The sequence below is a fragment of the Rhinoderma darwinii genome, chromosome 1 (genome assembly GCF_050947455.1).
Source record: "Rhinoderma darwinii isolate aRhiDar2 chromosome 1, aRhiDar2.hap1, whole genome shotgun sequence".
NCBI lineage: Eukaryota > Metazoa > Chordata > Amphibia > Anura > Rhinodermatidae > Rhinoderma > Rhinoderma darwinii.
In genome coordinates this window covers 255,781,265-255,809,149 of record NC_134687.1, presented here as the reverse complement: position 1 = coordinate 255,809,149, position 27,885 = coordinate 255,781,265, and the positions used below count along the sequence as shown (strand labels likewise).

Sequence of the window (27,885 nt, the reverse complement as noted above, 5' to 3'; positions counted from 1 at the left end):
CATTTACACAATATAGGTTTTAATGGGATGATTTATATTGGCCTATGTCAGCTGAGGCTGAACTGTATATGCTGCACAACTGCATATGCTATCCCTTCCTGATCAGTCGGTGTCTAAATGCACGGCTTATACGATCCTGAGAGTAAGGGTATGTGCACACGCTAGCTGTCATTTACGTGTGAAAAGACAGACTGTTTTCAATAGAAAACAGCTGCCTCGTTTCACACGTAAATGCTCCTCTTCGCATTTTGCGAGGCGTCTGAGACGCTCGTAAATCTTGAGCTGTGCTTCATTGAGTTCAATGAAGAACAGCTCAAATTACGTGGCAAAGAAGTGTCCTGCACTTCTTTGCCGAGTCAGTCCATTTACGCATCGTCGTTTGACAGCTGTCAAACGATGACGCGTAAATTACAGGTTGTCTGCACAGTACGTCGGCAAACCCATTCAAATGAATGGGCAGATGTTTGCCGACGTATTGTAGCCCTATTTCCACACGTAAAACGAGGCATAATACGCCTCGTTTACGTCTGAAAATAGGTCGTGTGAACCCAGCCTAAAGTAGCTGCGCTGTTAATCAGGTGTTGCGGCTCATTTAAATGGAGCTGTGTTGCAGTTCCCTGTATGGCGGGTGGACAGGAGCTCAGCTGTTCATGGAAAAAGCAAGAGGGACCTCGATCCGTTCATCCCCAGGACAAGTGGGGGTTCCAGATGTCGCACCCCCACTGATCATAATGTTATGGCAAAATCCTTTCAAAGGGAATCTCAGGAAATTGAAACTTGAAAATTAGTCTTTTTCAGGCTAAGAGTCCATAAATAAATATGTTTTTATATGGCCCTGTGTTTCATTGGCTTGGCACATTGTACAGTTGAGGCTGATTTTAAATAAAAAAAACATAAATAAAATGTATTTTACATGATTAAAAATACATAGATTACGGTTTGTTGTTAGGCTTGGACTAGTAATAAAATAAAGCGTAGTTTGAAAATATATGTGTTTTAGACTTCCAAGGTGATGCAGAGTAAAACTGCGCATATACATTCGATTTCTGTTACCACATTACATGGCAGTTCACTGACCATGTCTAATGATCTTAAAGAGACTCTGTCACCACATTATAAGTGGCCTATCTTGTACATGATGTGATCGGCGTTGTAATGTAGGTGACAGAAGTGCTTTTTATTTAAAAAAACGATCTTTTTTCACAACGTTAGGAGCGATTTAAGTTTATGCTAATGAGCTTTCTTAATGCCCAAGTGGGCGTACTTTTACTTTCGACCAAGTGTGCGTTGTACAGAGGAGTGCATGACGCTGACCAATCAGCATCATGCACTCCTCTCAATTCATTTACACTGCACTAGCGATATAGATATATCGCTATGTGCAGCCTCATACACAAGCCCTAACATTACTACAGTGTCCTGATAATGAATACACATGAAATCCAGCCTGGACGTCATGTGTACTCAGAATCCTGACACTTCTGAATCTTTTTTGTGAGATTCCAGCAACGGATACGAAATTTTGCGAGATCTCGGAGCTAAACGAGATTTGGTTTCACTTGCCGGAATCTCACAAAAAAAGATTCAGAAGTGTCAGGATTCTGAGTACACATGACGTCCAGGCTGGATTTCATGTGTATTCATTATCAGGACACTAGTAATGTTAGGGCTTGTGTATGAGGCTGCACATAGCGATATATCTATATCGCTAGTGCAGTGTAAATGAATGGAGAGGAGTGCATGATGCTGATTGGTCAGCGTCATGCACTCCTCTGTACAACGCCCACTTGGTCGAAAGTAAAAGTACGCCCACTTGGGCATTAAGAAAGCTCATTAGCATAAACTTAAATCGCTTCTAACTTTGTGAAAAAAGATCGTTTTTTTAAATAAAAAGCATTACTGTCACCTACATTACAGCGCCGATCTCCTTATGTAGAAGACAGGGCACTTATAATGTGGTGACAGAGTCTCTTTAATGTTTCCCCTATGATAATTGTTGCCAATGGTCTTGTAGACACGTTTTTTACTCCTCTACTGAAAACCATGCGTGTTCCACATGCATGGTAAAGGGAACCTGTCACGTTGAAAAGGCATACCAATTTGTGGGCAGCATGTTATAGAGTTAAGGGAGCTGAGCAGATTAATCAGAGGCGTAGCTAGGTTCTCCTGCACCCGGGGCAAAGATTCAGATTGGCGCCCCCCCCCCCAACTTATTTCCCGACATCTCCTTCCCCCTCGCCATGTTTTCTTTCCCTACCGATCAATGCAATGTAATTTTTTGTTCACAATTTTTTTAATGTAACTTGAGTATAAAAGCATTTCTACATTTTACAAGCGATATAGTTCTATAATGTAATTAACATAAAAATAAATTAAAAGAAAATAAATTAAAGAGGCCACACACAGCCCCATGTAGATAGCGCCACACAGCCCCTCTCTTGTAGATAGTGCCACACACAGGCCCCTGTAGATAGCGCCACACAGCCCCTCTCTTGTAGATAGTGCCACACACAGCCCCCAGTAGATAGTGCCACACACAGCCCCCCTTGTAAATAGTGCCACACAGCCCCCCTTGTAGATAGTGCCACTGACAATCCGCTGCCCCTTTGTAAATAGCGCCACACTCCCCCCCCTTTTAAATAGCGCCACATTCCCCCTTTGTAAATAGCGCCACACTCCCCCACCCCTTTTAAATAGCGCCGCACTCCCACCCCTTGTACTTAGCGGCACACTGTGAACAGACCGGTGAGCAGTAGCCTACCGCTACCACTCTCCGCTCTGCCTGGTGTGACTTACCGGAGGAGCCGAGGAGGTCATCCGGCGCAGGCAGCGGCGGAGTTCCTTCTGACTAGGGTTGGTGACAGCCAGGGCCGGACTTAGGTTGAATGGTGCCCTGTGCGGGACTCTCTATTGCCGCCCCCTACACAAACCAAAAATGAACCACATATATGGACACGCTGGAACATATATACTGTTCATACATAAAGATAGATATTTAGACATACAGGCAAATATACATACACACATCTGGAATACATAGATACAGGTAAATATATAGACGTACAGACACATACACACACGCACACACACACACACACACACACACACACACACACAGATAAATACACAGACAGGGACATATACAAATACATAAAAGGCACAAATATACAAGCACAAAGACACATTCACAAACAGACCCATATATACGCACACAGGCACATATGTACACAGCACAGATAATGTAGTAGATGTTACCTGCAATCCTATGTAACAACACAGATAACACAGCGATAACTCTCTAAATACAGATAGTAGTGTTACCTGCAGTCCTATGTAACACCACAGATAACACAGTGATAACTCTCTGAGTACAGATAATGTAGTAGCTGTTGCCTGCAGTCCTATGTAACACCACAGATAACACATTGTAGCAGAGCTGAGATTGTAATTTAGCACAATGTGTTATCTGTGGTGTTACATAGGACTGCAGGTAACACTACTATCTGTATTTAGAGAGTTATCACTGTGTTATCTGTGTTGTTACATAGGACTGCAGGTAACACTACTACATTATCTGTACTCAGAGAGATATCACTGTTATCTGTGGTGTTACATAGGACTGCAGATAACATCTACTACATTATCTGTACTCAGAGCGTTATCACTGTGTTATCTGTGGTGTTACATAGGACTGCAGGTAACATCTACTACATTATCTGTACTGTGTAGCAGAGCTGAGATTGTAATTTAGCACACAGTACAGATAATGTAGTAGATGTTCCCTGCAGTCCTATGTAACACCACAGATAACACAGTCATATCTCTCTGAGTACAGATAATGTAGTAGATGTTACCTGCAGTCCTATGTAACACCACAGATAACACAGCGATAACTCTCTGAGTACAGATAATGTAGTAGATGTATGAGACAAACACATGCAGAGACACAGACAGACACACACACACACACACACACACTGTAAAATATACACATACAAACACAGAGACACACATTACACACTACACACACACACACACACAGACACTCACTATGTCTCCTTGCTGACAGGTCAGGATGGGCTGTGGGCGGAGCTTCCTCTCTGCTTCTCGGCAGAGCACAGAGCACAGAGCACAGAGTAGAGGCAGATGCAGGGAGGCTGCAGCACGGGAGTGGACCTGTCCCCTGACCTGAGTCATCTGACCTCATGTCACTGATGTGAGGTCAGGTGACTGGACTGGTCCACTCCCTGGCCATCACAGACCCCAGTCAGAACGCCGTAATGTCCTAGCTCTTCCTAAGCTGCTGCAGGTGTCTGACATACGGGGCGCCTGTCAGCAGCGATCAGCTGCTCTTCGGTGCCCCCACCTTCCCTATCCTCCGGGTTGCGCCCGGGGCACATGCCCCGCCTGCCCCCCCTAGCTACGCCCCTGGATTAATATATATATTTTTGTAGCAAAAGATTCAGTATAACTTGTAATTTATTAATTTAAACCTCTGCTCATTCTGGGCTTAGAAGTCCAGTGGGTCGTCCTACTCAGTAATAGATAGCGGTCTCTGTATTCACACTTATACAGGGGAGGCTGTCAATGACTGTGTAGGACGACCTACTGGACTAAGCCCAGAATGAGCAGAGGCTTAACTTAATAAATTACAAGTTATAATGAATTTTTAGCTACAAAAATATCCATTAGCCTGCTCACATACTCCTGGCTCTATAACATGCTGCCTGCAAATATGATTTTTTTTTTTTTTTTCAATAACTTTTTATTGAGGTTTTACAGAGAGGCAATATTGCATTTACAATATGTGCAAGAGCCACAGTATACATATACAATTAATTGGTAGAATTCACAATTAGAAGACTTGTGTGTACAAAGCGTTATCTCTGTGATAGACAAAGGAAATCATAAAAACAGAACAATAATGTAGTATGAACGTTATGGTGTAAGGTCCTTTCACAGTCACCGAACGTCAAAAGGGAGGGAGGAGAGAGGGGGTGGAGAAACGCACAATGAGAGAGGTCTCCAAGAACATCAGGTCTTGTGGGTCTGTTAGAAATTATTCCCAGAATAGAAGGGAAGCAGAGTATCAATTGATATTGTCAGACATAGGAGGGTCTGCACACCAAAGGTGTTGAAAGGAGTCATTTTTACAGAATGCAAACCAGGGTGCCCAGATCTTTTAGAATTTGGCATGAGAATGATACTCAACTCAAGATGCGAGAGCTCCTCCATTCTCGCAAGCTGGGCTCCCTTCCTAAGCCAGTGGCTTATTGGTGGCACAACCTCGGTCTTCCAATACAGCGGTATCAAAGATTTGGCGGCTGAGAAGAGTTGTAACCATAGTTCCTTGGGGGCCCCCCTAGGGAATGTTAACCATAGGTTTAGGAACACTACTCGAGGGGAAATAACAGTAGAGGAATGAGTAATGGTATTAAGGGTATTTTGTATCTGGTCCCAAAAGGGGGAGATCTTCTCATAATCCCACCACAAATGTAGATATGTTCTTGGGGCTTTATGACATCTCCAACAGTCTGGGTGTAACGTCTATGGCCGTGGACCGTCGTTCTGACTTACCCTCTGACGGTCGTGGACGTGTGAGTTCTCGGCGGCATCTACCTCCTGAGAGACGCCGGCACTCACTTTCTGATTCAAAGACTGTCTCTTGCAGGGCACGCACATGGCCTTAAAGGGCCAGTACGCATCCAGTTGCAGTGAATCTGCAATTAGCCCAGAATGCTGCTGGACTATAAAAAGGGCTCTGCCCTCTTGATCATTGCCTGAGCGCTGTTGTGTGACCTAAAGTTTGTCTTGCAATGGTCTACTAGTGTTTTCCAGTTCCCAGTGTTACCCGTTCCTGCTGCCTGTACTCTGTATCCCGTGCTACCGTGCCTCTGTGCTGTCTAGAGTTGAAGTTGAGTTTTGTCTTCCGCTGCATCTACTCTGTCACACCCGTCAGGTGTCTGTCTGCTGCCGGAGCCTCATCTTAAGCCTGAATCACCGTTACCATCTACATTGCCTCAGGTACCCTTTCTGGACTATAGACATTGTATTGTACCTGTTTGGCCAGCTGCCTTCCCGCTACGCGGTACGGCCCAGTGGATCTACACCTCGCATCGTGATACTGGGGAAATTTCGTTACACATTTTATGTAATACCCAGGGAGTCTTGTACCACCTAGAGGTCAGTTTGTATGAGGATTCTTGTATTTAATACATCTAGAGGTCCCAATGGAGTTTCGAAAAACCTCCTTGGTGTCCTTGTCAGAAAAAGTAGTATTAAGTTCCAACTCCCAAGATTTAAGAAAGGAGGGCTGTACTGATGAATTCATCTTAATGAGATTATTATAGTATAGTGTAATAAGCTTCTTAGGTGGTTGGCAAAGGAGGAGGGTTCCTTCCAACCAGGATGGGGGGCGGTCGAGTGGTCCCTGCCTAAGCGCTGCCAGGTAACACCTCCTGAGGTGAGAGTAAGAAAGAAAATTGATGGACTAGAATCCAGGCTGAGACTTCAATTTAGGGAGGGTAGGAAAGTATGAAGTAGTCAGTATGAAATTGTATGTGCTGCAGGATGCTGCTCTAGGAAGGGAAGAACAATCTCTAAATCTCTCAGTCTGTGACTGCAAAAAGTCTCGGACTGTCAGCAGGGGAGACGGAATTTAGTTCAGGGATTTCATCCCCTCGCCTTTTGTCCATGTTTGATAGGAAGCAGAGGTAAGAGAGTAACTAGACAAAAAAGAGGCTTCATTGGGTTTGTCAAGCCACAGAAGAGAGGTAAGGGGGATGCCTATGGTGGCCTCCTCCACGGGAACCCCAAGTCTACTTGAAGTAAGATCAAACCACTGAGTTATCCTGGTGAATTGTATGGAGTGGTAGTAGGATTCGATATCCGAAAGTCCTATCCCCCTTAAGGGTTTAGGACGGTCAAGGGTGTTAAATGCTGTTCTGGGTGTAACGTCCGTGGTCGCTGACCACGAACTCCTTCCATCCAGTCGACGCCTTTCTCTCAAGAGATGTCTGCACATACGGCCGACCTGCTCCATGGTGACCACCAGGGTGCGCTCACGAGCTCAGTCCAGACTTGAGAAGCCAGAGCGCACACATGTTGGTAGTTGAGCTGATTGGTTCAGAGCACCCTGGGCTATAAGAAGGTCCCAGCCCCATCCTCCCACACCTGAGCTTTGTTGTGTATTCCTAGTCTGCCTATGTGATGGCCTCCTAGTGTGTTACCTGTACCTGTTCCTGTTCCTAGCATTCCATACCTTCCTGGTCGAGCACTGTGCTATGCCAAAGTCGTGTCGTGCTGTATGCACTTCTGACCTGCTTCACCTCGCCTGACGTCTGCCTGCTGCCTAGTCCCAGCCGAGCCTGCCCTGCTGATGTCTGAGCTGCCATAGGTACCTATACGAACTATAGACTTTCACCTGCGCCCTGTTTCGCCAGCTGCCTTACCGCCAAGTTGGTACGGCCCAGTGGGTCCACAGACTCTTCGCGACAGTAAGCTCAGGCCATGGACCCCGCTGGTCGATCCAAGACCATGACGACGTCACAGGAGATGCGGGCGGATATGCTGGACCTCTGATTTTGACAGGACAAACTCCTCCAGGCTTTGAACATTCTCATTCTCGTACTTCAGCAGGAGGCACGAGCTGCCGTTCCTCCAACTACACCTCCTGGCAGTGTTGATCCTCAGACTACACCTCCTGGCAGTGTCGACCCGCGTTTTTCTTTGCCACTTCCGGACCGCTATGATGGTCTCCATCGTCTCGCAGGTACCTGTCGTGGATTTTGAACCAGTGTCCGATCCATTTCAGCCTGTATACTAGGACATTTTCATCTGACGGTGCAAGGGTCGCTTTCATCATCTCTCTCCTCACTGGCAAGGCTCTTTCATGGGCGAACCCTATCTGGGAGAGACAAGGAACAGAGACCCGTGACTTCCAAGCCTTCCTCCGGACTTCTTGCATGGTGTTTGAGGAGCCTGGACGGGTCTCATCTGCAGCGGCTTCCTTGATTAAACTACGCCAAGGAGACACCTCCGTGAGTGAGTACGCCATCAACTTCCGCACCTTGGCGGGAGAACTGATATAAAACAATGAGGAAGTGTTGGCTGCATTCTGGCATGGACTGTCTCCTAAAATTAAGGATGAACTTGCCGCTCGAGACCTGCCATCTACCCTGGATGACCTCATCCTTCTGTCTGCCCGCATTGATATGCGGATCCTTGAACGCCTCCAAGAGGTTCGTCGGGAGGAAGGCCTTCCTAGTCTGTTTCCTACTTTGCAGCAACCCGTGCTGTCCTCAGATGTCGATCCTCATAAGGAGTCTGTGATGATGTACCAGTGTAAGCTATCAACCCAGGAGAGACAAAGCAGACGCACTTCGGGACTCTGTCTATATTGCAGCCTCGGTGGCCATCTTGTGCGCCTGTGTCCCCAAAGATCCCAAAGCCTAGGGTTACTAGGAGAGGCAACCATGGGTAAGAAAGGACTTCTGTCTAAATTGTCTATACCAGTGACCATAGTCTCCGGCGAGAGAACGCATCAGGTCTCTGCGTATCTGGACTCTGGATCCGCTGCTAATTTAATCTGTAGAGACCTGGTGGATCTTCTTCAATTACCCACCACCCCCCTGGAGAGGCCATTGACGGTTGCATCAGTGAATGGACTACCTCTGCCAGACTTAGTTATAGCTGTGGCCAAGCCGCTGAGGCTCCAAGTGGGAGCTCTTCACTCCAAACTCCTGTCGTTCTATGTCCTGTCCAAAGCCGTTGACCCTGTGTTGCTGGGCCTGCCTTGGCTCTGACTACATGCCCCAGTCCTGGACTGGAATTCTGGAGAGGTTCTCCAGTGGGGCCCTGAGTGTCAAAGCTGATGCCTGGTGCAGATTTGTTCGGCTCAGCCTTCGCTGCTTCTGTCATTGGCAGGATTGCCGAGTCATTATGCTGCATTTTTGGATGTCTTCAGCAAGAGGAAGGCGGAGACATTGCCTCCACATCGGGCGTATGACTGCCCTATCAAACTAATTCCTGGTGCATCCCTTCCTTGTGGTAGGGTATATCCTCTTTCCTTGCCAGAGACTCTGTCCATGTCCGCCTATGTGAAAGAGAACTTGGAGAGGGGCTTCATACGGAAGTCTTCCTCCCGGCAGGAGCCGGGTTCTTCTTCGTCAAAAAGAAGGATGGTTCTCTTCCAGATCACTGTGAAAAATAAATATCCATTGCCATTGATCTCAGAACTGTTTGATTGTATACGTGGTGCCAAGATTTTTTTCCAAACTAGACCTGCGTGGGGCTTACAACCTAGTCTGAATTCGGCAGGGTGATGAATGGAAGACTGCATTTAACACCCGTGATGGACACTACGAATATCTAGTAATGCCCTTCGGTCTGTGTAATGCTCCCACGGTCTTCTAGGAGTTTGTTAATGACGTTTTCCGTGACCTCCTCTATGTTTGTGTAGTAGTCTACCTTGATGATATCTTGATTTTTTCTCCAGATCCTATGACGCATCAGAGACATGTCCGTCAAGTTTTGCTGCGGTTAAGGGAGAATCGTCTGTATGCTAAGTTGGAAAAGTGCGTGTTTGAAAAATATGCTCTACCCTTCCTGGGATATATCGTCTCGAATCGAGGTCTCGAGATGGATCCTGAAAAGGTAAAGTCTGTCCTGGAATGGCCACGTCCTCAAGGCTTGAGGGCCATACAGCGCTTTCTGGGATTCACCAATTTTTACAGACCGTTTATTCCTAACTTCTCCTCACTGACTTCTCCCATCTCTAACCTGACTAAAAAGGGCATGAACGCCAAGGTGTGGACTCCTGAGGCAGAGTGCGCATTCAATAGCCTGAAGAGGGCCTTCACGTCAGCCTCTATCATCCATCATCCAGATGTCTCTCTATAGCTCTCGTTGGAGGTGGACACATCCTCTGTCGGTGCTGGTGCACTCCTGTTCCAGAGAGGCTCCAAGGGCAAGTCAATGGTATGTGGATATTTTTCTAAGCTCTTCTCTTCCGCAGAACGCAACTACTTGATTGGGGATCGGGAGTTACTGGCCATGAAATTGGCTCTGGAGGAGTGGAGATATCTACTAGAGGGCGCAGCTCATCCCATCCTGATTTTTACAGACCACAATAATCTGACTTACCTCCAGATGGCCCAACAGCTGAACCCTCGTCAGGCCAGGTGGTCACTGTTCTTTACCAGGTTCCAGTTTGAGCTCCATTTTCGCCCGGCTGACAAGAATGTGAGGGCCGATGCCTTGTCCAGGTCTTTTGAGACAGAAGACACCATGGAGATTCCACAGAACATCATTGATCCGTCTTGCATTGTCTCCGTCAATCCCCTGCAAGTTGGGGACATTACTCCAGGGAGGACTTTTGTGCGCCTGACTGACAGTGTAAGAATCCTCCGCTGGTGACACTCCTCTAGACTGGCAGGTCACGCGGGGACCCGTAAGACTCGGGATCTGATTGCTCGTCATTTCTGGTGGTCCACGCTGCCCAAGGACATTATGGACTTTGTTTCTTCCTGTTCAGTATGTGCAGCCAACAAGGTCGCTCACTCCAGACCTGCTGGTCTGCTCCAGCCATTGCCTGTGCCCAATGCTCCCTAGCAGCATATAACTATGGACTTTATTACAGACCTGCCTTTCTCTGCCGGATGCATTACTGTCTGGGTGGTGGTGGATCGATTTTCAAAGATGGCCCACTTCGTTCCTCTGACCGGTCTTCCTTCTGCTCCTCTGCTGGCCAAGCTGTTCATCCAACACATCTTCCGCCTACATGGCTTGCCGCAACATATTGTGTCTGATCGGGGGGTTCAGTTCACCTCGAAGTTCTGGAGAGCCCTCTGCGGACTCCTAGGTATAAAGTTGGACTTTTCCTCGGCCTACCATCCTCAGTCCAATGGTCAGGTCGAGAGGATCAATCAGATCTTGGAGAAATACCTACGCCACTTCATCTCCAAGCAGCATGATGACTGGGTGCAGTTGCTTCCGTGGGCTGAGTTCTCTTACAACAATCATACTAGCGAGTCCACACAGAAGACACCGTTCCTTATGGTCTATGGCCAGCACCCACGAATTCCTCTCCCGGTGCCTGTTACTTCCGAGGTGCCAGCTGCTGACACGGGGACTTTCTGCACATCTGGCAGCAGACTCTATCCTCCATCCTGCTGGCAGTCAACCGCATGAAGAGGAAGGCGGACACAAGGAGAAGAGAACCCCCTCAGTTTCTTCCTGGCACGAAGGTCTGGCTGTCCTCCAGGAATATTTGACTGAGGGTACCGTCGTACAAATTTGCTCCCAGGTTCCTCGGTCCCTTCGAGATCCTGCAGCAGATCAACCCTGTCGCCTACAAGCTTCGGCTGCCTCCTACCCTCAAGATCTCCAACTCCTTCCATGTTTCTCTCCTGAAGCCAGTGGTTCTGAGTTGCTTTACCAAGACTCCAAGCCCTGCGGTTGCCTCCAGTGGCCTTTTAGACACCTTCGAGGTTAAGGAGTCTTGGACATTAAAAAAGTAAGAGGAAGAACCTTTTATTTAGTAGATTGGAAGGGGTTTGGTCCAGAATAGAGGTCCTGGGAGCCAGAGGATAATCTCAACCCTCCCACTCTCATTAAGAGGTTTCTCTCTCGTTCTGGTCCCAAGAGGAGGGGGTGTAAGAGGGGGGATACTATAACGTCCGTGGTCGCTGACCACGAGCTCCTTCCATCCAGTCGACGCTCTTGTCTCAAGAGATATCTGCACATACGGCCATCCTGCTCAACGGTGACCACCAGGGTGCGCTCACGAGCTCAGTCCAGACTTGAGAAGCCAGAGCGCACGCATGTTGGTAGTTGAGCTGATTCAGAGCACCCTGGGCTATAAGAAGGTCCCAGCCCCATCCTCCCACGCCTGAGCTTTGTTGTGTATTCCTAGTCTGTCTATGTGATGGCCTCCTAGTGTTTTACCTGTACCTGTTCCAGTTCCTGTTCCTGTTCCTGTTCCTAGCATTCCATACCTTCCTGGTCGAGCACTGTGCTGTGCCAAAGTCGTGTCGTGCTGTATCCACGTCTGCTTCACCTCGCCTGACGTCTGCCTGCTGCCTAGTCCCAGCCGAGCATGCCCTGCCCTGCTGTTGTCTGAGCTGCCACAGGTACCTATACGAACTATAGACTTTCACCTGCGCCCTGTTGGCCAGCTGCATTACCGCCAAGGTAGTATGGCCCAGTGGGTCCACAGACCCTTTGCAACACTGGGTTTAGTATTATTCCATATGTATTTAAAAAACTGTCTTAAGGCAGCAAAAAAAGGTTTTTGGAAGGGGAATCGGAAGAGTTTGGAATAGATAGAGGAGTTTAGGGAGAATGACCATCTTAAGTAAGTTGGATCTACCAATCCATGAAATATATGGGATTTGCCAAGACAAGATAGTGGTTTTAATATCGGAGAGTAAGGCCGGATTCAAACGAGCGTGAGCATTTTGCGCGCGCAAAAGGTCCATAACAGCTCCGTGTGTCAGCAGCGTATGATGCGTGGCTGGGTGATTTTCGCGCAGCCGCCATCATTATGATACTATGTTTGTAAACAGAAAAGCACGTGGTGCTTTTCTGTTTTCATTCATAGATTTTACTGCAGTTGCGCGAATCACGCGCGTCACACGGAAGTACTTACGTGGGCTGCGCGTGATTTTCACGCACCCTTTGACTTCAATGGGTGCGTTATGCTTGAAAAACGCACAAATGTAGGACATGTCGTGACTTTTACGCAGCGGACAAGCGCTGCGTGAAAATCACGGACTGTCTGAATGGCCCCATTGACTAACATAGGTTCGTGCGAGGCGCGTGAAAATCACGCGCGTTGCACGGACGTATATCACGTTCGTCTGAATAAGCCCTAAGGGTGTGTAATTGCTTTGACACCAGTGATCAGGTGAGGGAGTTTAATTAATTCCTAGGTATTTTATACTATTCAAACGCAGTAGGCAGCGGGAGATTAGTTTCAGAGACGTTAACAGAGCCGGAGTGCAGGAGACACAGAGGCCTTCGGACTTGCTATAGTTAATTTTGATGTTGGATAAATCACCAAAATGGGTAAACGTCTCCTTAAGTCGGGGAAGAGCTGTGGAGGGGTTAGTGATGAAAATAAGCAAGTCATCGGCAAAAGCCGCTGTGGAATGCACTCGGTCACCAATGGAGACCCCTGTCAGAAGTGTGATCAAGGTCTCAATTGTGAGGACAAAAGATAAGAGAAATTTTTCAACGTGACAGGTTTCCTTTAATGAAGGCATTGGGGACCACTTGTTTCTTTAATTCACATGGTAGATTTGCTGATAATATTTCAAAGATATTTCCATATATTTCAATGGGGTTTGTAAATTTCCTTAGAAACAAACCTATTCAGATATATGGAAAATATCTGCCACATGTAAACATACCCTAAGGCAAATATAAATGTAATGGTGGGACTAGAACAATCATCCACATTCCCTCGTCATAAAACTGGTTCTTAACATTGCACATTTTATAACTCTCAAATAACGCTAAACTCTCGATTGTCTAAATAAATCAAAACAGGCACATATTCACATAATAATACTTCTTACCGTGCGGCCCATCAAACTTCGCCTTCTTCACTATAAAAAGAGAAAATGCAAATCAAATATATATAAGATTTATATATTAAGACAAATAAAATAATATAAAAAATATAGTATAAAAATGTGCCACATTAATACAAGCTTCAATAGGCTGCTGCTACCTGCAGAGTAGCGACAGAGAAATTCCTCATAGCCCTGTAATTTATTAACGGAATTCACACATTTTTATTGGGAACATTTTTTATTACATTCTCTTTATGCAATTCCCTATATTTTTTTTGCAGAGGCTTCAAAGGGCACTTATTTTAGCTTATCCCATATAAGGGCAAACCCATCAAAACAGAAAAATGCCTTGAAGATGCACACTTTACATATTACAGTACAATATAGAAAACATCTCACGTCATCTTCAGTCCTTTGGTTTATATTATATACAGTGCACTCGGAAAGTCTTCAGACCCTTTCACTTTTTTCACATTTTGTTGTGTTGAGGCAAAATTTAAAAAAAAGTTTTTTCCCATTATTTTGCACTCAAATAACAATACCCCATAATGACAACGTAACAACTGAATTTTACAAATATTTGCAAATTTATTAAAAATTTTAATAAAAACAACTCAAATTTCGCATGGACATAAGTATTCAGACCATTTGCTATGACACTTGAAATTTTGAAATTTAGCTGTGGGGGACGCCCATTTCTCTAGATCATCTTTGAAATGTTTGTAGACCTTAATTGGAGTCCACCTGTGGTAAATTTATTTGATTCGACATGATTTGTAAAGACACACATGCTGACAATGCATATCAGAGCAAAAACCAAGCCAGGAGTAAGAAAGAACTGCCTGTAGAGCTCAGAGACAGGATTGTGTGGAGACACAGATCTGCACTGACAGTTCCCAAAAGCACAGTGGCTTCCATAATTCTTAAATGGAAGATGTTTGGAACAACCAGGACTCTTCCTAGAGCTGGCTGCCCCACTAAACTATGTAATCGGGGGAGATGGGCCTTGGTAAAATCCAGTAACGTAACTAGCGTAGGCGGTGGCCCCGGACCCACTGAGATGGTGGGGCCCACCGCGAATGCCCACATCATGACCGCCGCTCCCGCTGCCCCTACCGCGGCCACGCCACACAGGAAGGCCTGCTGCTTGTCTGAGGGGGGGCAGCGCTACTGAAACCAGCCGCTGCCACCCCTCCTTTACTAATTGTACATGTGTTTATATGACACAGATACAATTACATGTAAAAGCACTGAATGGCCATTCAATGACGCTGATTGGCACGGCAGAATGACTTGCCCAGCCAATCTGAGCCTTTCAACGAAGCTAGCGCTTCCATTGTTGAAAGGCGCTAATTGGCGGGGCAAGTCATTCATACCTGCCAATCAGCGCCTTTCAACAATGCTAGCAGCGCGATGACTTCATCGCGCCGTTTCCATTGTTGAAAAGGGCTGATTGACGGGGCAAGTAATTCTGCCCTGCCAATCAGCGCCCTTCAACGACGCTTGCGTCATTGAGCCCCAGCAGACCTGCTCGGAAGAGAGCAGGCCTGCATCGACACAGGACGGTGCAGGGACAGGATCAAGGTGAGTATGTAAAGTTTTATTTTTTGTTCACTTAAAAGTGTGAGTGGCATTATCTACGGGGGGGGGAGCTATATGTGGGGCACAATCTACAGGGGGGCTATATGTGGGGCACTATCTACAGGGGGCTATATGTGGGGCACTATCTACAGGGGGCTGTATGTGGGTACTATCTACAGGGGGATCTATGGGGGCACTATCTACAGGGAGCACTGTGTGTGTGTGTGGGACACTGTATGGTACTATTATAATCAGGGACACAGTGTATGGTGCTATTATATTTAGGTGCGTAGTGTGTGGCATCATGAGAATCTTGTCTTCGTTTATAGGTACAGAAATGTATGAAAAGTGAGAAGCTGAAGACATCTGAGTGGAAAACTGCAGAAATGTCATCATAGAGGTCTGGACCGGATGGAGAAGAAAAGAGAAAAAGAACAACTAGAATCTGAGATAGTCACCAGTGAGTCACTTAATGTAAATGTTTATCTGGCCTGTAATCAGATGATGGGTGGTATGATTTTTATTTTTTTTAAACCGCAACTCCCAGCATATCCTTACCATTGTTCGGGGTCATCCTGGGAGCATTAGTTTTATGCCATACAAACCTATATGTCAGGGGTAGCCTGGCTGGTATATACAGGGATGATGGGGTTTATATACAAGAATGATCATTGTTATATACAGGGATTATGTTTGTTATATACTGGGATTATGGCTGTTATATACGGAGACGATGGGTAGTCCAGCCATCATCCCTGCATTCACCCCCCAACATCCCAGTGTATACTAGCCATCATCCCCTTATATAACCCCCCTCGTCCCTGTTTTTTTATATATATATATATATATATATATATATATATATAGTTAGTATGGTTGAAAAAAGATGTGCCATTCATATATTTCAATCAATCATGTCCCCCCCTTAGTCGTCTCTTTTCAAGGCTAAATAGGTTTAATTCTATCAATCTTTCCTCATAACTTATATTCTCCATGCCCCTTATTAGTTTCGTTGCTCTTCTTTGTATTTTTTCTAACTACAGGGCATCCTTTCTATGGAGCCCAAAACTGAACTGTATATTCTAGATGAGGCCGCACTAATGTTTTCTAAAGTGGTAATATTATATCCCTGATTATGCCTCTTTGAATACACGACAATATCAAGCTGGCCTTTGAAGCAGCTGATTGACATTGCATGCTGTTATTTAGTTTATGATCTACAAGTACACCCAGATCCTTCTCAACAAGTGACTCTCCCAGTGTAGCTCCACCTCGGACAAATGATGCATGCAGATTTTTGGCACCCAGAGGCATAACTTTACATTTATCTACATTAAACCTCATTTGCCAAGTGGATGCATAAACACTCAGTGCGTCCAAATCAGCTTGCAATTTACTAACACCTTCTATAGACTGAACAATACTACATAGCTTGGTGTCATCTGCAAAAATAGAAATAGTGCTATTAATCCCATCCTCTATATCATTAATAAATAAGTTGAATAATAGTGGTCCCAGCACGGAACCCTGGGGTACACCACTTATAACTGGGGACCATTCAGAGTAGGAATCATTGACCACAACTCTCTGGATACGGTCCTTGGATAACCACCATCATCCCTGTATATACCAGCAATCATCCCTGTTTATAACCCCCATCTTACCTGTATATACTAGCCAGGCTGGTATATACAGAGATGATAGGGGTTATATACAGGGGTATTGGCTGTTATATACAGGGATGATGACTGGTATATTTAGGGATGATGGGGGTTATATACAGAGATGATGGGGGTTATATACGGGGATGATGGCTGGTATATACAGGGCTCATGACTGGTATATAATTAGAATGAGCCTCTTCAGTTGTAAACATGCGTTAGGGGGGCGCACTGGGTTGGGCCCATTCAGATATGCCCCCCCCCCTGTGCTAAACCCCTAGCTATGTCTTTGCTAAGAACCCAATGGTCACACTGGCTGAGCTCCAAAGATCCTAAGTGCAGATCGGAGAAACTTCCGGAAGGTTAACCATCACTGCAGCACTCTACAAATCTGGGCTTTATGGCAGAGTGGCCAAAAAGAAGCCTCTCCTCAGTAAAAAAAAACACATGAACATTTGCATGGAAGATGCAAAAAAGCCCCTAAAGGACTCTCGGACTGTAAGAAACAAGATTCTGTGGTCTCATGAAACCAAGATTTAACTTTTTGGCCTTAATTCTGGAGGAAACCAGGCACTGCTCATCACCTGCCCAATACCACCCCTACAGTTAAGCATGGTCTAACGCCTGCAGTCGCAGACCACATACCCTTTTCATCCTCCCGACGTCTTCCTCCCCTGGAGATGCAAGTACATGCGGCCGTCCTGGCCTGCAGTGACCACTAGGGTGCGCGCGCAAGCTCATTCCCGGCCTTAAAGGGCTGGCGCGCGCACATGTTAAGAATTGACTAATTACTCCCAGATCACCGTGGACTATTAAAGGGGCACTGCCCTTTCACTCTTTGCGTGAGCATTGTTTGTATTCCTCTGTTAGTCTTGCAAATGGTTTCTTAGTCGTATCCTGTTCCCTCTGTTCCCGTGCTACCTGTATCCTGTATCCCGTGCTGTATTTGATAGTGTGTCCTCTCTAGTGTTGCTGTCGTGTTGTGCCATCTGCCACTCTTGGTATCTCCTGCCATGTTTTGCATCACCTGCCGTCAAAGTACCATCTGTGCCCAAGCCGCTGCTACTGTCTGGACTATTACAAGTACCCTTGTGCTTGGACTTTGTAAAGGCTTGGTACACTGTTGCTTGGCCAGCTGCTACCCCGCTACGGCGGTGCGGCCTAGTGGGTCCACATATCTACAGATCGAGACACATGGTGGTGGCAAAATTATTCTGTGGGGGTGTTTTTCTGCGGCTGGGACAAGAAGACTGGTCAGGGTTGAGGGAAAGATGAATGGAGCAAAGTACAGAGATATTCTTAAGAAAAACCTTATCCAGAGTGCTCTGGACCTCAGACTGGGCCAAAGGTTCACCTTCCAACAAGACCATAACCCTAATCACACAGCCAAGACAACACAGGATTGGCTTAGGGACAACTCTATGAATGTCCTCGAGTGGTCCAGTCGGAGCCCTGACCTGAACCCAAATGAACATTTCTGGAGAGACCTGAAAATGGCTGTCCACCGACGGTCCCCATCCTACCTGACAGAGCTTGAGAGGATCTGTAGAGAAGAATGGCAAAAAATCCCCAAATCCACGTGTGCAAACCTTGTGGCATCATACCCAACATGACTGGAGGCTGTTATCGCTGCCAAAGGTGCTTCCACTAAGTACTGTGCAAACGGTCTGGACACTTATGCCAATGCAATATTTTGAATTCTTTTTATTTTAGCAGAAGGGTTCAGCATAGCAAAATGTGAAAAAATGTAAATAGGTTTGAAGACTTTACAAATGCATTGTACAATTACATTACACTGTTCATTACAATCTTGCAGAATCAACAATAAAAAAAATTGACTTCCGTGGAACACAGTTAATTTAAAAATAAATAGATATGTGTGGTATCTGGAGACTCTTTTCACATGGTGCTGTAGACAGATCAGTCAAGAGCAGCACTTGTAGCTTTCTTCAGCTTTGCTTTATTTTGCACAGTGGCAGGCACTCACGGTCTAAATCAGGTAATGCTGGGGACCATAGCCCCACAGGAGTCCCCCTTTCAGTGGTTGCAATAAAGCTCCACTAGCAATGCCCCACAACTGCTGGCTGCGCCACAAACTTTGATGACTTGACTGCTACACTTGCTGGTCCCCGTGGCGACTAGCTGCTACATTTCGAGAAGCCGGTAATTTATTTGGGTAGTGACCCAACAATGGTTAGCTCGCGTAACAGCTCTAACACAAGCGGACAATCATTTGTCATAAGTCCACCTACAAGTCTCTGCATCACCAGGGTGAAATGATAAAACTGAAACATGGTGCATTTCCATATAACATATACAGAACTGGAATACTACCTTTCCTTCGATTTGGACCCACTTCTGGCTTTGGCAAAAAAAAAAATTACCCAAATACTGCATTAAAACTTTGTGTGATCCTGGCCTTAGACAGACAGTCTCTAGGGGCAGATGGTAGGTAACCTCTTCAGCCACAGAGGCCTCAGCACACCAGACCCTTATTGCAGACAGACAAGTGCACTATTTTATGAGGGACCGTAACACTTTGGAATTCTTATCAGTTCCTGAACACTGCAGCTCTCACTGCTTCCTGTAATGGTCGCGGACCGCCGGCATCGCTTACACACCAGCGGCCACAACCGCAGGATGATGAGCTCCAGCTGAAGTCTCCCTTCTCTGAGACGCTAGCACACGCGGCCGTAATGCTCCACTGTCCTGTTTACCTGTAAAAAGCTCCCTATCCAATCCCTACGCACCCTGCATTATAAAAAGGATTCTACCCTCTTCCTCCTTGCCTGAGCGTTGTTGTGTCTGCCCATGTTCGTAATTGCAAATGGTCCCTTAGTTGTATCATGTGTTCCCTGTATCTCATATGCCGTATCCAGTAATTGTGTTTGTTCCAGTGAGAAGTCTAGTGTGGGAGTCAAGTTCATCATCTGTGCCAAGTGACATCTGTGCCAAGTGTCTGCCACGCCAAGTGTCTGCCACGCCAAGTGTCTGCCAAATCTTCTATCCAGGCACTCTTGTCTTAAAGACTATCACTGACTGTTGTTTGGCCAGCTGCTACTCCGCTATGGTGGAGCGGCCTAGTGGCTCCACATACCCCATAGCTGTGACACTTCCTCTCAGCATTTACAGTCTGTCTCATCTCCTTCAACCATCAGTTTCCTCCTGCCTGCCCTGTCTGTTCCAGCTAATCAGACCTGCAGACAGACCTCTGGTTACTAGGGGAGCTGTGTGCTCCTAATGCCTGCCAGCTTGCTAAAACAGTATAATGCCTAATCCTCGCAAAACCATGGATCCATTGTCTGTATTTGCGGTCAATCTGTCCACAAAAATACTTCTGTAGTACATCTGTGTGTCATCATTATTCACGGATCTGCAAAAACATAAGGAACTTTGTAACACCCTGAGTAGTTCACATGATCCGCAAATATGGACAGTAAAAATACATGTCCTGAGTTTTTTGCGGCCCGGACTTGCAGCCCCCACACGGATCCCTGAGCATCACGGTCCTGTGCATGGGGCCATATAAATGAATGGGTCTGTGTGCTTTCCAAAAAAAAGCAGATAGGGCACTGAAGAAAACAACGGTCGTATGCATGAGCCCAAATGGTTATACAATATCGTATTTAGCATTAAAAAAGGCTTATCATTTATGAATGAAACATTAGCATACAACATTTATACAGACCCCCTTACAGTGCAAAGATGTACACAAATTGTAATGACAGGGTAGGGAGACAGACAGGTGAGCCCTAATCTACCCGCCACTCAGTCCCTGCCAACTTGCAACGACCCGTCCTAAGCGACGGGGTACAACTGGCCGACGGTCCCTACGCTCAGTAAGTGCAAGACTGACAAACAGACAAGGGTACACAGAAGCGAGGGAAACGGGGCAGCTGCCCACGGAGACACCGTGAGCAACAAGAGTAGTGAACGAGCCGAGTCAAACCAGGAGAGAACGAGGTACAAAACGCTGAGCAGGAGAGTGGTCAGAAAGCCAAGGTCAATAACAAGCAGATGATGAGTAGTACAAGCAGCAGCAGCAGCAGCAAGCCAGGAAACAAGCATAGAAGAATCACAGGCAAAGGAGGAACAGGAAAGGCAGGTATAAATAGACAGTGGGCGGGAGCTAGCTCCGTCTGGCCAGGCTGTGATAGGCTCTCCCACTCCTAAGCCTGCCATCCTGAGTGGTGGAAGATGGAGTCTGTCTCACAGACATAGGAGCAGGTGCAGACTGATTGCCCACGGGCGTCGACACAGAAGCTGTGTCTGGCAAATCCTTTACACAAATGTAGTTTTTTTTCTATTGATGTCACATCTTTATTAACCCCTTGGCAAGCAACATGTCATGTACATGTCATGGGCCTAAACGGCAGTTTATCACCACAAATGGGGTATTGCCGCACTAAGGACAAATTGGGCAACAAAATGGGGTCTTTTGTTCCCTGTGAAAATAAGAAATTTTGATCGCAAATTACATTTTATTGGAAAAAATTATTTTTTTTTCATTTCACAGCCCAATTCAAATACGTGCTGTGAAAAAACTGTGCGGTCAAAATGGTAACAACAACCATAAATGAATTCCTTGAGGGGTTTAGTTTCCAAAATGAACAAAAAACAACAATTGTGACCCTGGGTAGTCAGCAGGTACAATAAATATGATCAATAGGAGGGATGCCTGCAGGCAAACAGAACCCTTTTTCCTGACCACCCGTTAATAGTAAAGAATAAATTACAAATTTTTATTAAGCTACGTATAGCAAACAAACAGACCACATATATTGGTTTAAAACTGTCACTGCCTAGAGCTGAAGTAGAGGTAATTCACTGAAGAGATCAGCAAGTGTTGAAACAGACGAGAGTAAGTGCTGGCCGACACACAAGGGGTCAGTTACAGCCAGTAAATACCAAGTAACTAGTCGCAAAGTAAATTCAGCTAAGGCAGGAATTAAAATAAACAGAGCCCCCCCGACATGTTTCGCTAGCTAGTAGCGTCCTCAGGGGTACACGGGGCTAATGGCGACGCGGCGCCGTCGCCATTAGCCCCGTGTACCCCTGAGGACGCTACTAGCTAGCGAAACATGTCGGGGGGGCTCTGTTTATTTTAATTCCTGCCTTAGCTGAATTTACTTTGCGACTAGTTACTTGGTATTTACTGGCTGTAACTGACCCCTTGTGTGTCGGCCAGCACTTACTCTCGTCTGTTTCAACACTTGCTGATCTCTTCAGTGAATTACCTCTACTTCAGCTCTAGGCAGTGACAGTTTTAAACCAATATATGTGGTCTGTTTGTTTGCTATACGTAGCTTAATAAAAATTTGTAATTTATTCTTTACTATTAACGGGTGGTCAGGAAAAAGGGTTCTGTTTGCCTGCAGGCATCCCTCCTATTGATCATATTTATTGTACCTGCTGACTACCCAGGGTCACAATTGTTGTTTTTTGTTCATTTTGGAAACTAAACCCCTCAAGGAATTCATTTATGGTTGTTGTTACCATTTTGACCGCACAGTTTTTTCACAGCACGTATTTGAATTGGGCTGTGAAATGAAAAAAAAATAATTTTTTCCAATAAAATGTAATTTGCGATCAAAATTTCTTATTTTCACAGGGAACAAAAGACCCCATTTTGTTGCCCAATTTGTCCTTAGTGCGGCAATACCCCATTTGTGGTGATAAACTGCCGTTTAGGCCCATGGGAGGGCTCAGAAGGAAAGGAGCGCTATGTGTTTGTTGGAGTCCAGATTTTGCTGGATTGGTTTTCGGATGCCATGTCGCATTTGCAGAGCCTCAGAGGTATCAAAGCAATGGAAACCCACCAGAAGTGACCCCATTTTGCAAACTACACCCCTCAAGAAATTCAAATATGGTTGTTGTTGTTACAATTTTTACAGCACAGTTTTTTCACAGCACCTATTTGAATTGGGCTGTGAAATGAAAAAAATTTCAGTTTTTCCAATAAGATGTAATTTTTTATCAAAATTTCTTATTTTCACAGGGAACAAAATACCCCATTTTGTTGCCAAATTTCTCCTGAGTGCAACAATACCCTATTTGTGGCGATAAACTGCCGTTTGGGCCCATGGGAGGCCTCAGAAGGGAAGGAGCGCTGTGTGTTCTTTGGAGTGCAGATTTTGCTGGTTTGGTTTTCGGGTGCCGTGTCGCATTTGCAGAGCCACAGAGGTATCAAAGCAATGGAAACCCACCAGAAGTGACCCCATTTTGGAAACTACACCCCTCAAGGAATTCATTTATGGGTAATGTGACCATTTAGACCCCATAGTTTCTTCACAGAACTTATTTGAATTGGGCTGGGAATTAAAACAAAATAATTTTTTCCAATAATATGTCGTTTTAGCTCAAAAATTCTTATTTTCACAAGAAATAAAATACTCAATTTTGTTGCCCAATTTGTCCTGAGTGCAATACCCCATTTGTGGTGATAAACGGCCTATTGGGCACATGGGAGGGCTCAGAAGGAAAGGACCACCATTTGGCCTACTGGGGATTTTCTGGTGCGAAGTCATGTATGCAGAAGCCCCTGAGGTAACAATACAGTTGAAACCCGCAAGAAGTGACCCCGTTTTAAAAACTACACCCTTAATGCATTCATCTAGAGTCATAGTGAGCATTTTGACCGGAGACCTACACCCCATAAACTGTAATGTGGGTTCTCCCGGGTATGGCAATACGCTACATGTGGCTGTTATCAGCTGCCTGGGAACACAGCAGGGCCCAGAGGGGAAAGACGAGGGGGAATAGCTGTGCGGAGTACATCAGGGTAAGTAAAATTGGGGTAAATTATAAACCAAGGGATGTATGATAAATTTTAAAACACTCTTTCATACAGAGCTCTGGTTATTCGGGACACGTGTCACATTGATATATTGTGTCATCCCTTATCACCCTCTTATAGCAGACTTTGTACCTCTTTTGACTTTTTCCCTTCTTGCCAGTTTGGGGAACTTCTCCTGGAAAGTGTTGCTACCCTGGTACGATGCGTGTGGCCCTGCTTCCAGAAGTACTGGGTGCCCCCCCTTCTTGGTCCCTAAAGATTAGGTTCTTGATAATTACCTCTTGAAATTCCAGGAAAGTTCCCCTCTGGCCTGCACATCGATGTAGCACGTACGCATTGTACAATGCCATCTGTATGAGGTGCACGGCCAGCTTCTTATACCACACCGCATGGCGCTGAAGGGCTTCAGGGCTTGATCTGACAAGTCCATCCCTCCCATGTACCTATTGTAGTCCAGGATGCAGTCTGGTTTGGGGGTGGCATTTCCTTCATATATCCTAAATCTGTAGGTATACCCTGATGCACTCTCACATAGCTTATACATCTTCACGCCATACCTTGCCCTCTTACCCGGCAGGTACTCGCGGAATTGAACCCTCCCTTTAAAATGTACCAGGGACTCATCAATAGAAATACACTTCTCGGGGGTGAATGCTTGGGAAAACCGGGCACTGAAACGGTCTAATAGGGGTCTCCGTTTATACAAACGGTCAAAACTGGGGTTATCTCGGGATGGGCACGGCTCATTATCAGTATAATGTAAGAAATTAAGTATTGCCTCATTTATTTATTTTCTTAGGTTCCAGTTCAGTTCTGAAGTTGCTTTGAGAGGCCCATATATTAGAAACCCCTATGAAACACCCCATTTTAGAAACTAGACCCCTCAAAGTATTCAAAACAGGATTTAGAAAGTTTATGAACCCTTTAGGTGTTTCACGGGAATTGAGAGCAAAGTAGAGGTGAAATTTACATATTTTTTTTGTCAGAAAATCCTCTTTATACCATTTTATTTATAACACAAAAGGATTTATCAGAGAAACGCAACTCAATACTTATTGCCCAGATTCTGCAGTTTTGAGAAATATCCCACATGTGGCCCTAGTGCGGTAATGGACTGAAGCACCGGCCTCCGAAGCAAAGGAGCACCTAGTGGATTTTGAGGCCTCTTTTTTGTTAGGCACCATGTCCGGTTTGAAGAGGTCTTGTGGTGCAAAAACATTGTAAACCCCCCAAAAGTGACCCCAATTTGGAAAGTAGACCCCTTCAGGAATCCATTGTAGTTTTCTTGGGGTGCATGCGGCTTTTTGATCAGTTTTTATTCTATTTTTAGGTGGCGTGGTGACTAAAAAACAGCAATTTTACTATTGGTTTTTTATTCTATTTTTTTTACAGCGTTCACCGTGCGCTATAAATGAAATATTCACTTTATTCTGCGGGGCTATACGATTATGGCGATACCCTATGTTTATAGTTTTTTTTTATGTCTTATGGCGTTTGCACAATAAAATACTTTTTGTAAAAAATCATTAACTTTTTGTGTTACCTTATTCTAAGCGCCAGAGAACTTTTTTATTTTTCAATCAATAAAGCCTTGCGAGGACTTATTTTTTGCGTAACGAACTGTAGTTTCCATCAGTACCATTTTTAGGTACATGCGACTTTTTGATCTCTTTTTATTCCATTTTTTAGGAGGTGAAGTGACCAAACAATTGTGATTGTGGTACGGTTTATTATTATTTTCTTTTACGGCGTTCACCATGCGGGATAAATAAAATAATTTTGTAGTTCAGGCCGTTATGGACGCGTCGATACCAATTATGTGTAGTTTATTTGTTTTTTTATATATTTTTATTAATAATAAATGACTGATAAGGTAAAAAGGGGGATTTTTACTTTTAAAACTTTTATTTTCTTATTTTTACACATCTTTTTTTTACTTTATTACTTTGTCCCACTAGGGGACTTGAGGGCAGGAGGCCCTGATCGCTATTCTAATACACTGCACTACATGCGTAGTGCAGTGTATTAGAACTCTCAGCTACTCACTGACAGCAAGCATAGTGGGTCCTGACTTTGTCAGGACCCACTAGGCTTCCGTCTATGGCATAGCCGGACGCCATTGTTTGGTGTCCGGTTGCCATAGTCACCATCGCCGGCCGCTATCGTTTAGCAGGCCGGCGATGGCAGCTTAACCCTTAAAAAGCCGCGATCTCTATAGAACGCGGCTTTTAAGGGGTTAATCAGCGGGGACACAGCGATCGGTCCCCGCTGTAGGAGCTGTGACAGCTGCTGTATGAGACAGCAGCTGTCACAGCTCCTGTATGTGTCGGGAGGACGGCCGGAACGGCCGTTACTCCCGAGACGTACTATTAGGTCATGGAGCGCGAACGATACAGCTACCATGACCTAATAGTACGTCCAGGAGCGGGAAGGGGTTAATGGTAAGGAAGTAGGAAGAAGACAAGTTGCTGCTTGAAGGGTTCCAAGATTAAAAGTTATTTTCTTAACCACAGGATAGGTGGTCGATGGGGGTCCGAGCGCTGGGACCCCCACCGATCATGAGAACGTTGGTCCCGTTCCTCCGAATGAATGCAGTGGCAGGTCGCGCTTGCGTCCTGTGGCTCTATTCACTGCCTATGGGACTGGTGGAGATAGTCGAGTATAGCAATCAGCTATCTCTGGCAGTGCCATAAAGAATGAATGGAGCAGCAGGGCGGGACCTGCAGCTCCATTCATTTGAATGGAGCTCCATGATCATGATCGGTGCGGTTCCCAGCCGTCAGACCCCCACGATCAGCATGTTATCACCTATTCTGTGGTTAGGAGATAACTTTTAATCTTGGGACAACCCCTTTAACACTTTCATGACTAAGCCATTTTTGGGGTTTTCGTTTTTCACTTCCCGCCTTCCAAGAGCCACCCAGCAGACAGTTATCTTATACTGTATAAGATCACTGTCTGCTGGGACCCTGTATCTAAGCCTAACATGTGGTATGCTTAGATACAGGGCCCATCAGACAAGATCACACATGGCATGATCCTTCTGCTGGGCCCTAGTATCTAAGCCTACCTTGTGGCAGGCTTAGATACAGGGTCCTACAGACAGTATCACACATGAGCCCTGTATCTAAGCCTACCACATGGTAGGCTTAGATACAGGGCCCATGTGTGATCTTGTCTGATGGGCCCTCCATCTAAGCCTACACATAGTAGGCTTAGATACATTGCCACAGCAGACAGTAATCATATCTCTACATATAATAAAAGTGTAAACTTTGCGTGTCTGTACATTGAAAATATTTGCAAAAAAAATAAATAATTGGGGGAATGAAGAATAAGTGATAGAATACATTAAGATCAATTTTGGATTTTTTTGTCTGTCTGTTTGTTTGTGAACGCATCACGTAAAAACTACTGGCCCAATTCGGATGGAGTTTTTAGAAAAACATAGGGGTCAACTTGTAGTAACATTTAGGTTTATTTTCATCGCAATCGGTTCACTCAATCAGAAAATATGCGAATTTAATGTTTTCAAAAATTCATTTATATTGCATTAGTACAACAACAACAACAACAACAACAACAATAACAACAACAACAACAACAAACACATGGAAACCATTTCAACCAATAAAATTTTTACTTTCATTTTGTATTGTCTTGGAAAAATAGACACCAGTAGGTTGCTATGGGCAGCTGCGCCAAATGTCATCTATACTGATTGTTATATAAGGGATAGGTTGCAATCCGATTGCTGCAAATTTTTCAAGCTGCCTCAGACAAATTACAGCTGTGATCTTATTGGTTGCTATGGACAACAACTCCAACTTTCGTCTATATTGTTTTTTTTATGCATCGGAGGCACATATAATTACCAATCAGGTTTCTGCTTTCATTGTCCAAGCTGCCTCAGAACAAAAGAACTGTAATCTGATTGGTTGTTATGGACAACAGTTCCAACATTTGTCTACATAGATTTTTACACATAGTAAGGAGATATAGCACTCAATCAGATCGCTGCTATCATTCACCTGCTGCCTCACAAGAATGTAAACTACAATCTGTTTGGTTGCTATGGACAAAAGTTCCAACATTTGTTTATTTTGGTTCTTACACATAGAACGGAGATAAAATAACCAATCAGGTTGCTGCTTTCATTCTCCTAGCTGCCTCACAAGACTCTAAACTGTAATCTGATTGGTTGCTATGGACAACAGTTCCAACATTTGTCTGTATTGGATATTATACATAGAAGAGAGATAAAGCAACC

The 27,885-nt window shown here is 45.2% G+C and overlaps 1 protein-coding gene across 8 annotated transcripts in view; it reads right to left on the bottom strand.

Annotated features, from left to right (window-relative positions):
• UNC13A (unc-13 homolog A) overlaps positions 1 to 27,885 on the bottom strand; it is a 667,493-nt gene that overhangs the window by 579,021 nt on the left and 60,587 nt on the right. For all 8 annotated transcript variants that reach the window (XM_075863594.1, XM_075863599.1, XM_075863597.1 and 5 more), the window contains exon 2: positions 13,581 to 13,610. In XM_075863594.1, coding sequence (XP_075719709.1) covers positions 13,581 to 13,610 — 30 coding nt within the window. The remainder of the gene's footprint in view (positions 1 to 13,580; positions 13,611 to 27,885) is intronic.